Source organism: Alternaria incomplexa, assembly GCF_024043165.1.
Source record: "Alternaria incomplexa strain BMP 0042 chromosome Unknown scaffold_5, whole genome shotgun sequence".
NCBI lineage: Eukaryota > Fungi > Ascomycota > Dothideomycetes > Pleosporales > Pleosporaceae > Alternaria > Alternaria incomplexa.
Window position 1 is genome coordinate 1,548,202 of NW_026249854.1, and position 15,421 is coordinate 1,563,622.

The 15,421-nt window shown below is 53.9% G+C and overlaps 5 protein-coding genes across 5 annotated transcripts; 1 reads left to right on the forward strand and 4 right to left on the reverse strand.

Moving 5' to 3' along the window:
- Positions 1 to 1,504: 1,504 nt before the first annotated feature.
- J4E90_004432 (uncharacterized protein) lies at positions 1,505 to 3,804 on the reverse strand (the record flags this gene model as incomplete). Its single annotated transcript, XM_051433997.1, has 6 exons — positions 1,505 to 1,745; positions 1,832 to 1,851; positions 2,366 to 3,137; positions 3,192 to 3,332; positions 3,387 to 3,491; positions 3,605 to 3,804. 6 exons carry the CDS (start codon positions 3,802 to 3,804, stop codon positions 1,505 to 1,507), a joined length of 1,479 nt encoding a protein of 492 aa, XP_051292515.1.
- A 1,559-nt stretch (positions 3,805 to 5,363) lies between these two features.
- On the reverse strand, positions 5,364 to 6,016 carry SCD1 (Scytalone dehydratase; the record flags this gene model as incomplete). The annotated part of the gene is made up of 3 exons (XM_051433998.1): positions 5,364 to 5,828; positions 5,878 to 5,933; positions 5,980 to 6,016. 3 exons carry the CDS (start codon positions 6,014 to 6,016, stop codon positions 5,364 to 5,366), a joined length of 558 nt encoding a protein of 185 aa, XP_051292516.1.
- A 3,935-nt stretch (positions 6,017 to 9,951) lies between these two features.
- On the reverse strand, positions 9,952 to 10,421 carry J4E90_004434 (uncharacterized protein; the record flags this gene model as incomplete). Its single annotated transcript, XM_051433999.1, has 2 exons — positions 9,952 to 10,292; positions 10,391 to 10,421. 2 exons carry the CDS (start codon positions 10,419 to 10,421, stop codon positions 9,952 to 9,954), a joined length of 372 nt encoding a protein of 123 aa, XP_051292517.1.
- Positions 10,422 to 11,364: 943 nt separating this feature from the next.
- Positions 11,365 to 11,990, reverse strand: J4E90_004435 (uncharacterized protein; the record flags this gene model as incomplete). Its single annotated transcript, XM_051434000.1, has 7 exons — positions 11,365 to 11,429; positions 11,487 to 11,556; positions 11,609 to 11,635; positions 11,700 to 11,734; positions 11,786 to 11,819; positions 11,872 to 11,894; positions 11,954 to 11,990. 7 exons carry the CDS (start codon positions 11,988 to 11,990, stop codon positions 11,365 to 11,367), a joined length of 291 nt encoding a protein of 96 aa, XP_051292518.1.
- A 285-nt stretch (positions 11,991 to 12,275) lies between these two features.
- On the forward strand, positions 12,276 to 15,029 carry J4E90_004436 (uncharacterized protein; the record flags this gene model as incomplete). Its single annotated transcript, XM_051434001.1, has 3 exons — positions 12,276 to 12,500; positions 12,550 to 13,341; positions 13,530 to 15,029. The coding sequence occupies 3 exons, from the start codon at positions 12,276 to 12,278 to the stop codon at positions 15,027 to 15,029; spliced, it is 2,517 nt and encodes an 838-aa protein (XP_051292519.1).
- Between the last annotated feature and the right edge of the window lie 392 nt (positions 15,030 to 15,421).

A 15,421-nucleotide genomic window follows, 5' to 3' on the forward strand; every position in this document is an offset into this window, starting at 1 on the left:
GGTATGAGTTCCTTCGACGTACCTTTTGGAGCATGCTGGAATGAGAAGCAAACAATGTCGTTGGTCGTGCCAAGATCTACCTCTCCAGGACTTGCCGTCTTCATGATCAACTGTTCCGACAGCATTATCTTTATTCGCCCTTGTGGGTCGTGAACATTCCATGAGTTCTGCATAAGGTTCCGTTGGTGGAAGGGCGGGAACTCGAGGCATTGTTTCCGTTGACTTGAAGGATACTCGTTGATGGTGAGTGATCTCTTCTCTTGCGCTACATAGCGTCAGTCCAACGGTGATGCAGCATTGACTTGGGTGGGACATACCAATCTCTTGAGGCCATTTCGACGCTATGTCGAAGAAGCCACGACTATGCTAATCAGCATCGTGGTCCCATGTCCACAGCCCATGGTGTGAAGCTCACAAGACTCTAGCCCCATCAACGACCACCTGAACTGTGTACACAACCTTCTGGTTCGCCCTTCGTCGAGACTCGATCAGTGCCGAGGCTTTCGATGCGGTGGCCCATGAGTGTACGGAGATACGGAACGGTGTGGACGGCGGGAGAGTGCTGATGTAAGAGGTCAAAGTGGGCAACTGGCGGCCATCTACATGCTATCAGTATTGACGCCCAAGTATAAGACGTCTGCATGCAGGTGGGGTAGAGCAGGGTACTCACACTCCTCAGTTGAGACATAGCAGGCGGTCTTGAACTCCTGTATCGGTACGTGAGAATCCTTTGGGAAGAGGATCACGTCCCAGTCGTCGTAGCGCATGGCAGGCGTGCGATTGCTGCTGTTCGGGTCCAAAAGAGCAACAAGCAATTGGCAGTTGTGCCGGATCTGTGTTTGTGGAGAGGAGGAAGAAGCCCATTGTTTATGAGGGTTGAGGGCTGAGCGACGGCGGGTACGCCCGAGGTCCAGTGATGAGGAAGGCACGATTGTCACGGCGCAACGTCATGGCGCGAGGCAACTCACATCGTCAAAGGTCCGTGCAAATGCGATGAAGTGTAAATTGTATAAAATGGGCATGACTAGATCAGAACGCATGTTGCCGCATGCTCATGTAGCATCTCTCAAAAAGTCCTTCTACTAAAAACTCACTAACCGTCAGTCTGTGATGTACCTTCCATGGACCTTTGCAGCGACCTTGTACTAGAATCCACTAACCATCAGTCTGCGACGTTTCTTTCGATAGACATCCCCCGAAATACCCACAGCGCACGCAGCAAATCAACGCAAAACCTCGAAAGAAGTGCAATCTTCTAGCAAAGACGCGAACCTCCCGCCACGATAGAAATGAAACAGACTCTTGACGCCTTCTCTTGCTGCATGGGTATACCATATAATTCTTGTTCGCCAGACGCCTCGCTAAAGCATTATGCCTTCATTCCCCAGTTAAAGAATATAGCCACGTCGTGATAATGAAGTTTCATGCCCCAAGAACTCCTTGCTAAAGCGGCAAAACAGTATCTGATATGCGTATAACCAATGCGAGAGCGTACGATGCGCAGTTACTGCGGTGGAGGGAATTGCTGCGAGAAGGCACCGCCAAAGTCGGGCGAGCCGAAGCCGGGGCTGTTGGGGCCGTTGGGCTGGGTGGGGGTGAAACGGTAGTTGTTGAACGTGGGAGTGCCGTTCTGGCCGGCAGGGTTGCCCGTAGGAGCGTTCTGGCTGCCGGGTCGCTGACCACCGAGGCTTGCGTTCATCGACGGCGGGTAAGGAGAAGGCTGGCCAGCCTGGACGGGAAAGTTGCTACACAATGACGTTAGCAATATGTCTAAGGAGGGTAACGAGGTGGTAGACTCTGCGCGTGCCAATAGAACCAACAACAAACTAACAAAGGAAAGATTACAAGGCACTTGGAACAGAACGTTAGACGAATCAACCAAGCCAGCAAGCAAGCACGCAACCAAACACGCAGAAATAGAAGAATCGTGTGATTGGAAATGATGGCCAATCCTGCAAGGAGCAGCGCACAATCGTGAAGAAAAGGCAAGTCGAGAGAAAGCAGCATCCGGCCCATGCATGACTAGCTACATCCCTATGCTCCCAGAAAGATGAGTGGCACGCTTAGAAAGAAAGCCCGAATGGGAGAATAGATGGCCTGTTATACAAAGACTCCCTTCTATGGCCCTCCAGCAAGATGAGTGTCGTGAGAAGAAGTCGAGAACTTTTGGAGAACCGCCCGTTATAGAACTAAAGACCAAATCGCTCGAAATTCGTCATGCCGAGTCATGAAAGGGATCGTTGCAGTAAGCCAACGGGATGAACCATGACAGAAGCGCCGTGCAAGCAATACAGAGGGAAAGAATGCGCTTACTACAGTCGAGTTAGCATCAGACACAAAACCGCAACATGTCTTGTTGACTTACCTTCATCATCGGGCCGTAGCCACCGCCACCGCCGTAGGGGTGTTGCGGGGGCATACCCATGCCTGGGCCGAAGGGAACTGGTGGAGGTGGTGCAGGACGGTAAGGGGTGCCGGCTGGACCGGAGTTGTTCTGGGACCTACCCCAGCTAAGACGGACGCGAGAGTTACCGATGGGGTAGCCTTGCATTTGGTTGATAGCCATCTCGGCAGCGTGGCGCTGAACGAACTGAACGAAGCCGCAACCCTTGCCTGGGGGAATCTTGACGTATGTAATCTCGCCAAAGCCCTGGAAGAAGGAGCGGAGCTCGTCCTCGGTGACGTAGCCGGACAGACCGCCGACGAAGACAGTGGTGTTGTTCGGGTCAGTAAACTGGTTCATCGGCTGGGGTGCACCGTAGTAGCCACCCATGGGAGGAGCGCCCATAGAGTACATGCCCATGCCGGGGCCGCCGCCGCCTTGAGGCATGCCGCCCATTCCGCCGGGACCTCCGGGACCACCGCTCTTGTTCTTGGGTGTGGCGGTGGAGATACGCATGGGGCGGTTGCCGCAGTAGACGCCTTGCATCTCAGTGAGGGCCTTTTGCTGGTCCTCCTCGCTAGCGAACCGGACAAACCCGTAGCCGCGCGACATACCACTAATGGGGTCGGACATGATCTTGGCGGACTTGGTGGACTGGTACTTGTTCTGGAAGAGTTGTACGAGGACGAACTCGGTGACCTCGGGGCCCAAGTCTCCGACGAAGATGCTGAATTCGGGACCACGCTCATCGCGGCTGTTCGAGTCATTAGTGATCACTGTCGTATGTGGGTAGCCGGGTGAGACTTGCCTCCTGTCAGCAAGACCACCGCCAGAGGCCCAGTTCAGCTTGAACGGGCGGTTGGAGTTGGGGATCAGTTGGCCGTTGAGGCTAAGGGCCTTGGACGCAGCATCAGGGCTCGCGAAGTCGACGAAGCAATATCCAGCATTGCTGCTATGCGGTAGTTAGCCTGGAGACTTTTTCCTGTGTGGATTCCGTGCTTACCCGGAGAACTTGTCGCGGATCATCTTGACGTTGACAGTCTCGCCCATGTTGTACCAGATGCTGCGCACGAAGTTCTCGTCGATCCAGGGCTCGAGTTCACCCATCCTGCGTTGTGTTAGCATCGATGTGCCCCACCTAGTGAAAGGCCAGGCCACCCGAGCGCGCATGTCGCCATCTGAGATGCGCAATTCGCAACTCGGGTGCGTCCGCAGACTCACCAGAGAGTCGTCTTGCCCGCACCCTGGCCTTGGCCGTCACCACCAGCGCTGCCTGGCGGGCCCATGTTGCCCTGGGGTGGGAAGCCGTTGCCGGAAGCGTCCATGGGCTGACCCATGTCGCCGGGCTGCGGGGTCTGGTTGTTCATGTCGCCCTGGGGCTGGCCTTGGAATTGGTCGCCGTAGCTGTTGTTGAAAGACATGACTGATAGATCAAGCGGGGTAGTCGATTGAGCTAACGGAGGTGGGGAGTAAGGGTATGAGCTCTAATTATGATAGAGAACCGTAGCGTCGTTTATATAGTCTGCGCAGAAAAAGCAATTGTTAGTTCCGGTGAGTGTGCGCGCAGGAGGTCAGGCAGCGAGAGCAGGGTGAAGGAGCTGGAAGGGTGGCAGGCTGCACTTACCGATTAGATCCGGCTCCTTCTATCACTGCAGTCGCGGAGGCAGTAGAGAGTACAGGCCAAGGAACACGCCTAGGAGATGGTCGGGAAAAGCGGCGACAGTAACTCCAGGTCGCGCACGAAGGAGTGGGTGTAGGTGAGGGAGAGCGAAGGAGTGACCGTGAGGAAGCTCGAACGAAATCTGAGTGGGCGGGTCAGTACCGTAGTTTTCATGTCAGGCATCACATGCGGCGGGCGCACGAGGCCCATGTCACGACAGGTGCTCGCAACACCCACGGCAGTGAGAGCGCGTCGGGATGCGCGACGCTGGCTCGGGCTGGTGGCAGCGCTGCTGCAGGCCGCGCGACCAAGTCCGTGCAGGCGACGACGTCAGTAGGCGATGGACGCACATCGCGTAGCAGACGGGCGGTGGCCGAATTGATTGTGCAGTCCGCAGCTCCCATGCCCCGGTGCACGAAATTGTGCAGTGGGCGGCCCGCCAAGACGAGATGAAAATTGCTCATGAGATATACATACCGAAAAATCTCAAGGACACCGGCGAACTGGAGAAGCAGATGAGATCCAAACACCACAAACGCGAGAAATCGGAGAGGAAAGACGATCGACGACGGCGAGTGTTGGGCAGTGTGGGAGGAAGGTCGGTCGGTGGGCGGGGTCGGTAGAAGAGCGAAGAACTGCAGATGATGTACGGCGCCGAGAATCCGCTAGGATTTACTTCGCTTGGTTTTGGTAGCGATGACTGCGCGAACCTGGGGACGCGGATGGCGTAGACCAGTGCAGGTTTAAGCTTTCGATCGATACAAGGATTGCGCGACCCAAGGATGAAGCGGCTCCATTGCGAGTGGCCCATCGCATCTCGCTACAGAGGCTCAACACGGCTGCCACGCTGGCATCGACCAGATGAAGAACGGTGCCGGCTGCGTGCGATCTGCTCTGCGTTATTAATAGGCGACCCACCCCTGGCCGCGTAGATGACTTGCAGCCAGAAGTCGTCACCGGGCTTTCGCAATGTGCGGGGCGGTGCCTCACCGAGAGCCTCTGCAGTCTGCAGCCTTTCCAATCCATATCTCACCCATGCTCGCGCCGCATCGCTGGACTCTGTACTCAAGCCGCGCAGTTTTGCGCCGGTCGAATCACACACCTGTACCGCCATGGACCCCTCCATCCTCTCTCAGTGGTCCCACCGCCTGCAGCTAGACGGCCGGCCGCTGAGGCCTGCATCCAACCAGCTCGACAGACACATATCACGACCGTTGTGCGCTTGGAACACGTACACCAGACTGAGGAATATCAAATACAATGTTGTAATGTCTTCTATCATTCGTAGTGGTATCTTAGTAAGCAGATTCCTATCCTATCCTACATCGCCTGGCCAGGGACCTTCTCTGGGATGCCAGCAGCAGCCTTGGCCTCACCCAGCTGCTCACGGCCCTCGGCGAACACCTTGTCGAAGTCGTACTCGAACCATCTGATATCCGGGTTCAGTCCAGCAAACTTCCACTCGCCGTCGATCTTCTTGTACCAGTGCGTGTTGAAGCTGTGGGCATGGCCCTTGACGGCAACCTTGGTGCGGGACTCATCGGTGTACCTCTGATGGGGCACACGGAGCTGGTGGTACCCGGTAATCTCGTCCTCTGCAGTCTTCTCCCACCGCGTGCCGCCGATGAAGTGCTGTGTCTTGAGGAGAGGGTTGCCTAGTACGTTGGGGTCCGAGGCCATGGCGACGAACTCGTCTGCAGGCATGGCTTCCCAGATCTTGTCGAGGAAGGATCGGTAGTCGATCTTCAATGTTGGGGCGATGCATTTGCTAAGACGGTCCCAGTCCTGCGATGTGTAAGTGATTATCACTGAGCAGCGGTGCATGTCGACCGACCTTGCTATCGTAGCTGTCTGCCCACTCATAGCACGCCGACTGGCAACCCATAACGTCTGAGATTGTTAGTCATGCTCGCAAGAGACCGCAGAGAGGACCAACCATCGAACGTCGGCTTCAATTCGTTCTTCTCAAACATGATGACTTTTGTTCCTGGTGGTTCTGGTAGGCGAAAGTGTTACTGTTATAGTATGGTATTGCAATTATATCTCCTCCCATCGTTCCCTTCGTCTTTATATCTGTCGTGCTCCATATTCCAGCACTTCTATTTGCGTCCCCTTCTGCGACGTTTGGCTTCGGGTCCCCGCCCAACGGGGTTCCGCCATCCGCATACTCGAGACTGCCGGTGCGGTGCCAGCGGTCGCGAAACGGGGCCGAGTACATTTCTGGACTCGGAGGTCCCTATGTTTCGACACTGCCGACATGTTTCTACACTAGGATAGTGGAGTTACGTCGAAGATGTGCTGCAGGGCAGTTGCTGCCGCGACCCCTCGCGGGAGAGAGAAGGCGCACGGGCCACTGAAACACCAAACCTTCCGATGGTGCGCCGTGGCTTCAAACTTCCTTCATCTCCAGATATAGCAGTCGCGACAGATCGCGCGTCGACCCAGTTTTAATACTTGAGGAAGAGTCAGCGCCTTCAGTTCAAGCTTGATGATGCTGCGGTGACGCACCAGACAGCACTCCAGCGAACAACGACGTCAGAGCTATCGCAACCATACCGTATACCAAAGCACCGTCTCAATGACCAGCTCGTACCAGGACTAGACGGCAGTCTAAGTTAAAGGCGCACCTCATACAAGAAAAAAACCGAACAGGCCTACAGACTACATCAAGACAAAGACTTGCAAAGTAGGTGGCCCAAGGTCAACGTAGGCTCCAGGGTGTTTGTTTTTTCCTAGGCTGGCGTGGGCGCGCTCTATTCATTCAGGCTTGATGAGTCTCGCTGCTGAACGATAGAAAAACCGCTTCGCCTAAATTGCCTACTTCGCCAACCATGTCTCGCGAACAGACCAGGTTGACCCCCAAAGTTTGCGATCATTCAACCACCTCCAATCCTGCTTGGAAGATCATCATGAATTGATCACCCAGACGCCGTTCAGAGCGGCTGCTCGTTCTCTCTTCGCGCTTAAGGGATATATTTGGCGATGGGTAGAGTTGTTTGCGCGCGGCATCAATCTCAGACCCCAGCATGCAGTGTGATCACAGAAAGCGAGCCAATCGTCTACCCAGCGCTTCTGCATCTGTACGGAGCACTCAACGCGATCCTACAATGATGTTGAGAATAAATTGTTGCAGCGCGCTCTCTCTGAGAGCATAAAACGAGCTTCGCGCAAACTTGCCTCATCTCTCTGAATTCTTCGTACCGATCGTGCTCGTGGCAGTTTTGTTTCCCTTACCTATCGCTTCCACGCCAACCTAGGAAAGAACTGAACAGCCTGGAGCCTACATTGGCGCTGGGTTACCGCCTTTGCAAGCTTTTGGCTTAATGTAGCCTGCAGACCTGTTCAGTTTTTTTTCTTGTATAAGGTGCTTCACTTGCCTCACGACTACTGTCCAGTGGAGTTCCGGAATATCCAGCCAAACTCGTATTCTCCCAACAGACTCGAGATGACAGAGATACTCAGGTGGACACCGCCATCCTGGTGGGGCGGGGATGGCAATACGAAGCCTCTTCCTGCGAAAGGCATGCGTATCTTTGCGTCGCGTCAATTTGGTGGTGATCGTGTCAAACGAGTCAGTTCCGCTTACGCAAAAGCGAAGAAATGCAAAGTATGCAACTACAATGAGTGGCCTACTATTGCAGGAGGAGTCACTGTTGGCGTTCTGATAACGTCGGCTGACAAGGGATGTGCCGGCTGCTTGATACTATGCGGGATTGTACACAAATGTGCCTTGGTCTCCAAAAGCTCAAGCCGACCATTCGAGCTCGGCTTGGATCAAAGGGTATCATGCAGAGTGGAACGGTCACGACTCATCTTGGAATGCTACCCAGATGCGTCATGGGAGGTTTTCGATCCACAAGGTAAGTTTTTGATGGCTGCAGTTATTCATCACGAATTAATGTCTCCAGGTCGCAACAATCCATGGCGACTACCACGTCTTTCCCATGAAGCCGTTTCAGACTCCGGCTCTGATGAAGCTGTTCAACGAGTCTCTTCGTGGTTACGAGAATGCAATCATAGCCATGAGTTGTGCAGGGGCGCTAACTCGAGCCTGCCGACACGCGTTGTTCTGATCCAAGATCCAGAGAACATAAAGCTGTACGAGACCCGCGGCGAAGTCAAGCCCTATATTTGTCTCAGTCACTGCTGGGGGAAGGGTACAATTAGGAAGACTACGACAGCCACCTTGACCGAACACAAGCGAAGAATCCCTTCGGAGAAACTCCCTCAGACATTCCAGGATGCCATCTCCTTCGCCTATCGGTTGGGATTCGAGTATCTGTGGATCGACAGTCTCTGCATCATACAAGACAGCCGCGAGGACTGGCAAAGGGAAGGCAGCAGAATGGCAGAGATATATTCTGGTGCCGACTTTACTATTGCTGCCACCGACGCAAATATTCCATTGCAAGGCTGTTTCCGCAAACATCCGGAGCGCCCTGTCAGCAAGTCTTCGTATCCGGACAGGAATGGCTCCATGTTGGACGTTAGCGTTCGGTCCAGTATAAACCATTATGCTTGGAAGTACGGCGAATATCCATTACTGCGCCGTGGCTGGACGCTACAAGAATGCCTACTCTCACGCAGAGTGGTACATTTCACAGCCGAAGAGATGTTCTGGGCATGTAGGACGGAGAACAAATGCGAGTGCTCGTTTTGGTGGGACTCCACAACATTGCCTTTCAAAAACTTGCGCAGCCCCAAGTATCTCAACACGATACGTCACTCTGATCCGGCGGAGTGCATAGATTTGTGGCAGGGTATTGTTACCGAATACACCAGTTCGAGCTTGACGTACGAAACCGACTGCTTCCCAGCTTTGCAGGGAGTTAGCAAAGAGTTGTGTCGAATGAAGAAGTCCGCCTATATAGCTGGATTATGGGAGAGCAGTATCATGTATGACTTAATGTGGTACTCCGACCACAAGGACAAGTCATCGACACCAACAGCATGGCGCGCACCATCATGGTCATGGGGATCCATCGTAGGGCGAGTCGTATGGGCAAAGTGGCTTTCAGAGGCTACGCCTTTATCGACTTGCATTGGGAAAGAAATCGTCCCTGCGAGAGGAGGAGACGGATACGGGGAACTATTATCAGCGAAGATCACTCTACGGGGCCGCTGTTTGCTCAGCAACGTGGAAGGCACACATCAGCCCTTCGCATCACCCGAAGAAGCAATCAAATACCCAGACCATCGCGCTTGGAGAAAGTGTCCGCGCAGAATTTACCTCGATCATCCACCGGAATCGGTACATCCGGACAGCAACAGCCCTGTCACGCCTATTGGACAGGTCAAAACCCTGTCCATGGGCGTGTTCCAAGCTGGTGAGAGGTATCTCTTTGCCATGTTGATATTGCAGAAAATGAACAAGGCAGCTGGTACGTACAGGCGGATTGGTTACATGGAACTCGAGACACGCAAGGGTCTTGATATATCCAGTCTTCCGGTGGGTAACGAGGAGACTTTACACATTGTCTAGTGGCATGACAGATGCTTGGAAAGACATCTCATGTAGTCTTCTTGTGCAGAAACAGTCGTGTCAACATACACGAAGGCAGCTGGTCTGTCTTCAGGCGACGTGAGATAGCTCGCGTCTTTTATGAAATCAGAATGGGGAGTGTATGCATAGAAACATGACTTGACACCAAATGATCCCTCGTTCATCAGGTGCGACGTATTCAATTAATAGCAATATAAAGAAATAGGGTGGTATCAGTATCATGCGGATCCCCAAACGCCAAATCCAAAGTACAAAACAACGCCAAAGACAGGTCGGACTGGACATCAACCGCTCCTCTTGATGCTTTTTGGTATCACCGCAATGCTTCATGCCACCCCCAGGCTTCAACCACGAACGCCACGCCACATACCCCTCAACTCCACTACGCCTTCACATTCACCTCAGCTACTTATACTGCGGTACGCCCTGCGGTGGCGGCCCATATCCCGGCGGACCACCATGCGGCGGCCCCTGCCCACCATACGCATTCATCGGCATCGCTCCTCCTTGCACTTTTGTCCCACCACCAAATTGCTGGAGTTCCGGCTCAGGCCGATACTTGATGTCCTGCCAGAAATGGCACACATGGCACCCGACTTCCTTGTACGGCTTGAGGCTGAATGGGATAACGGGGATGAAGCAGAAGGTAAACCATTCCCAGCGCTTCATTACGCGACCCGTGGGGTTGCGGCAGTTTTGGCAGACGAGTTGGATGTTTTCGGCGCCTTTGAGGGCGGATGTGAAGGCTGGGGGGATGTTAGTGAGAGGACCGAGAGGGATGGGGGGAGGTGGTGTGGGCAAGGGATTGGGCGGGAAGGGACTGGGTGTTAGGGAGGAGACGTACTGTGCGTTCCGCAGGTGAAGAAGAAGAACATGATCGCGTGTTATATGCGCGTGTAGCGCAGTACTCGTTGTGATACGTGTATCTCCCTATTCGGGGGCGGATGTCTCGTCGCGGTTGGGTCGGTGGAACGATGCGCGTGCGACAAGTGGTACGGAAGTTACGCGTTCGGTCGTTGGGTGTTGTTCGTATGTGCTACTCGTGTGTGATTGGGCGTGATAATGAGGTTATGTAGTGTTGCGAAGTTTATCTGGAAGGGTGTGGAGTTAAGTGGAATGTGTTGCGATGGGAGGCGTGGGTTTCTGGTCGCTGGTAGAAGACCATTGGCGCCGAGGAAGCTGCGTCATCATCGATGCGTCTCAGCCACACCTGGCGCTTGGCTTGGGGATCCATGGGGCTAGCGGCATTCCCCGCGGCGCTTGTTACATGTATCTCCACGTGCCTAGCTACGTACTTCAGACGTGTCGATACTTTGGAAGATTAATCATTGCGTTGCGCAAAACGTAGAGTGCAGGAGCGGAAGCGTTGGGATATTGTTGAAGTGGATGTGGCGGAGGAGTTGATCGACGGCTAGCTCTTACCTGAAGAGGATTGCTGCGCCCGCATCGTGATTCGCAGTGTATGTCAGTCACCTGATCAGAATCGCGAGGCACATCACAGATAGCTGATGGGTTTTGAATATCAACTCTTCATTATGGTATCGAGCGGTAGCCTCTGAAGCCACTCTGGTGGAAAAGAGACTCGTGACAGTCATTAAGAGTAGGATAGTACGAGCCCATCATTATCCTTCACATGTCATCACCGATGAACCGCAGAGCCCATAGACCTCCGTTGAAGGAGATATCCACACTGTGGGAGTGAGGCAAGGTCTCCCCATCTGGAAAGAGACCTAATGCTGGCTCCACGAAGAAGACCTGAGTAGAGAGGATGGATGAGACCCTCAGAGGTCACGGGCGCCTTGGTCCAATCGCATTCGTCTACTGAGTCTTGAAGAGCAAGATAGCACAGTGGCCGAGGTAGAAGTAGATGAAATGCTTCGTCTCTGTAGTCCAGTCAGCCATCGTTGTATGAAATGTCTCAATACGATAGTTCAGCTTACCATGCGTGACAAAGCTTCCAAAGTTGCGGCCGACGATGCAGTGCCATGTGGCACCCTTCCGGCTGTCGAACTGCGCAAATATTAGCGCGCGCTTCCAACAGCCCTGGGTGTGGTGATCTTACCTCTTTCTTGATGTACTGGGCAATGTCCTACAAGGCGAAAGTCAGTACGGCCCTAAAATGGTCTCGGCCTGAGCGGATAGTGAAGTCCCACCTTCTCGATAGTGAACTGCTCCATAGCCGTTTGTGCTACAACATGTCAGCATATCCGTCGAGGTATGTCGAAAGCAGTTGACTTACCGACTTCAATGGCCTCTTGTTGCATCTCGTCGCTCTGTCACACATGTCAATATGGATCCGGAAGCAGCAGCCTAGCTATCCCGTACCATGTCTGCAGACTTGATTTGAGCTGCATACTGCGTTAGCTTGTACTTTGGCAGACGTGTTGACGGGAACAAGGGGTCTTACCATCCTGCTTGTGGGCATCTGACTTGTCGCTGGCCATGGTGTTGATCTGTATGTGTATCAAAGGTTGAGTGGTTTGGTGTAGCTTCCTTCAAAGTAGGCGAGCTCTTATAATGCGCGTGGTTGAGCGAGGCTTGTCCAGGGCCTTGTCATGATGTTTGAGCAGGCGCTCGCGGCGGTCTGCGCTCGGGCCTTCCCCGTGAGCCTAATGCGCGCTAGTGGGCTGCCGGCCCATGCGTCGTTCACTTTTTTCTTCAGAACGCGACACTGACATCCACTGCTCCTTCCACGACACCACAACCCGGGCAGGCAAGACTCTTACAGCATGGAGTCGTCACGCATCTTCGTGAGGAATTTGCCCTCTCACTTCACCGAAGATGACGTGCGGAAACACTTTGCCAAGTTTCCCATCACTGACGTAAAGTTCTTCAACCACCGACGCATCGGCTACGTTGGCTACAAAACGCCCGAAGATGCTGCAAAGGCTGTCAAGTACTTCAACAAGACCTTCATCAAGCTCACCAAGATCTACGCAGAGATTGCGCGACCTGTATGTAATTTGCGACCACGATGGCGACAAGCGGGGCTAACATGCGCAGATCGCCGACAAGGAACTGCCAAAGTCACGCCGGCAGCAGAAACTCGAGAAGAGCGCCCCAGTAAGCGACGAGTACCGACCGGAACGCCAAGAGAACGACCTCAAGCGAAAACGAGAGGAAGCCGAGCAGGACCCGAAGCTGAAGGAGTTCTTGGAGGTCTATCAGCCGCCGTCTAAGACCAGCATCTGGGCCAATGGCGATACCCAGCTCAATGAAGCACCTGTCGCAGCCGCTGAAGAGGCTGTACCGGCGATTGCTGTACCAGAGGACGAGAGCGACGATGAATATCAAGTCATCTCGAAGAAGCCAAAGATTGCTGAAGAGCCTGCGACCGGGCCAGCCCCAGCAGCCTCACAGCCGACGTCCGCTGAACCAAGCGCAGCAGCGATTCAATCAGAAGCTGTAGAGGGTGATGACGCGATGGAGGACGTACAAGTAGCGCCAGCCGTTGAACAAGGACCTGTTACGGATGAGGACTGGCTGCGGTCGAGAACAAACAGGGTTTTGGAGCTCGTGGAAGATGATGAAATGCCATCAGCTAGCACGGCTCCTGCCGCTGTAGCACCGAAACCAGCTGCCCAACCACGCACACCTGCTGAGCCTTCACCGGCCGTTGCCGACGCACAGCCAGAGCCACAACCCCCGGCGGAAGAGCAGACCGACACTGCTGCTGCCCCTGACGAGGAGGACAAGATCCGCGAGACTGGTCGACTATACCTCAGAAATCTGCACTACGAGGTGACAGAGGATGAGATTAAGGAACAGTTCTCCAAGCACGGAGCTCTCGAGGAAGTAAGTCATGATACATCTCTTTTTTTACCCGCCCATGCAATGATGAACATCAAGATAGGGACAACTGATGCTTCGGCACCTGAGGTTACCTTGGAAAGTATTTTAGTAGATGTCTTTCTTATCTGATAGCGGCAACCACCCCTTGGTTATACATGTACATTTGTACGAACAGTTGCTGACTAGGACAGGTCCATGTGCCGTTGAAGAAGGCGGACGGCAAGGGTAAAGGTTTCGCCTTTGTGCAATTCCAGAACCCGAACGATGCAGTGGAAGCTTACCTTGACAACGACAACACCATCTTCCAGGGACGCCTCCTTCACATCATCTCCGCGAAGGCGAAGAAGGATACCAAACTCGACGACTACGAGATCTCGAAGCTGCCTCTCAAGAAGCAGAAGGAGATCAGGAGGAAACAACAGGCAGTCAAGGCCACGTTCAACTGGAACTCGCTCTACCTTAATGCTGATGCAGTCATGTCCACCATCGCAAGTCGCATGGGCATCAGCAAGGGTGAGCTGCTCGACCCCACTTCGTCAGACGCTGCAGTCAGGCAGGCGCATGCCGAGACACACATCATCCAAGAGACCAAGTCTTACTTTGCGCAGCATGGTGTCGACCTAGAGGCCTTTCAACGCAGCGCTAAAGGCGACCTTGCTATCCTCGTCAAGAACGTACCCCACACTGTGACGGCCGATGAGCTTCGAAAACTGTTCGAGGAGCACGGCAAGGTGACCAAGTTCCTGATGCCACCGACAGGTATGACAGCCATTGTCGAGTTCTCCAACGTCGCGGAAGCAAAGACTGCCTTCATGTCGCTGTCGTATCGGAAGATGAAAGACTCAATTCTGTACCTGGAAAAGGCCCCCAAGGATCTGTTCAAGGAAGGTGTAGCAACCAACTTTGTGCAGACCACGCCGTCCGTCCAGCCTTTGCAGTCCTCACAGCCTGGTGTGAAGCTTTCTGCAACCGACCTGCTCGTGGACGATCCTGAGCCCGAGGCTACAAACACCGCCACTTTGTACGTGCGCAACTTGAACTTCTCCACCTCAACTGAGCGTCTCACGGAGGCGTTCAAACCTCTGGCAGGTTTCCGGAGTGCCACTGTCAAGACCAAGACCGACCCCAAGCGAGGCGTGCTGTCCATGGGCTTTGGTTTCGTCGAATTCAACAGTCCAGAGACTGCTACTGCAGCTTTGCGAGCCATGGATGGACACGATCTCGAAGGGCACAAGCTTCTCATCAAAGCTTCCCACAAGGGCGCCGATGCCGCCGAGGAACGCCGCAACGAGGATGCAGCAAAGAAGGCGGCAAGCACGAAGATTCTCATCAAGAACTTGCCGTTCGAAGCCAGCAAAAAGGATGTTCGTGCTCTGTTCACTCCTTACGGTCAGCTTCGATCCGTACGAGTACCCAAGAAGTTCGACGCTTCCTCACGTGGTTTCGGTTTCGCAGAGTTCACCACCAAACGCGATGCTGTCAACGCCATGAACGCATTGAAGAACACACATTTGTTGGGCCGTCGCTTGGTCCTTGCATTTGCTGAAACGGAGTCTGATGATCCAGAGAAGGAGCTGGAGAAGATGCAACAGAAGGTGGGAGCACAGGCCAACAAGGTCGCCTTGCAACGCCTTACAGAAGGTGGTCGCAAGAAGTTTAACGTTGCAGGCACCGATGATCTAGACGACTGAGCGCAAGAGTATTCCGATAGGAGTTGCGCGCGCGACACCGTCATACCTTGACGCCATCCCTTGCTCCCCGGCCACACAAGCTAGGCCGCCCTTTGCCGCGGTCCGTAGGAAGTAGTAGGGGTGCTTTGACCTGCTGCACGACGCTATATCTAGAACACCGTTTTCTAAGCTTCGACAGGGTATATCGCCAGTGGATTACATCAATGGGCATGGCCACCACACGGCGTTTCAGACTACTCCAAAGGGAGTAAAGAAGCCATGAACGAGACGTTTGTCGATCATGCAGACTTGACGTAGTTTGTTGTTTGCGGATACTGACCTCTATCCTTGCTTTGAGCAGTCCGTGATGGCTCTGTTCGCCTATGGCCAATCAGGTGACTGTCGAACAGATG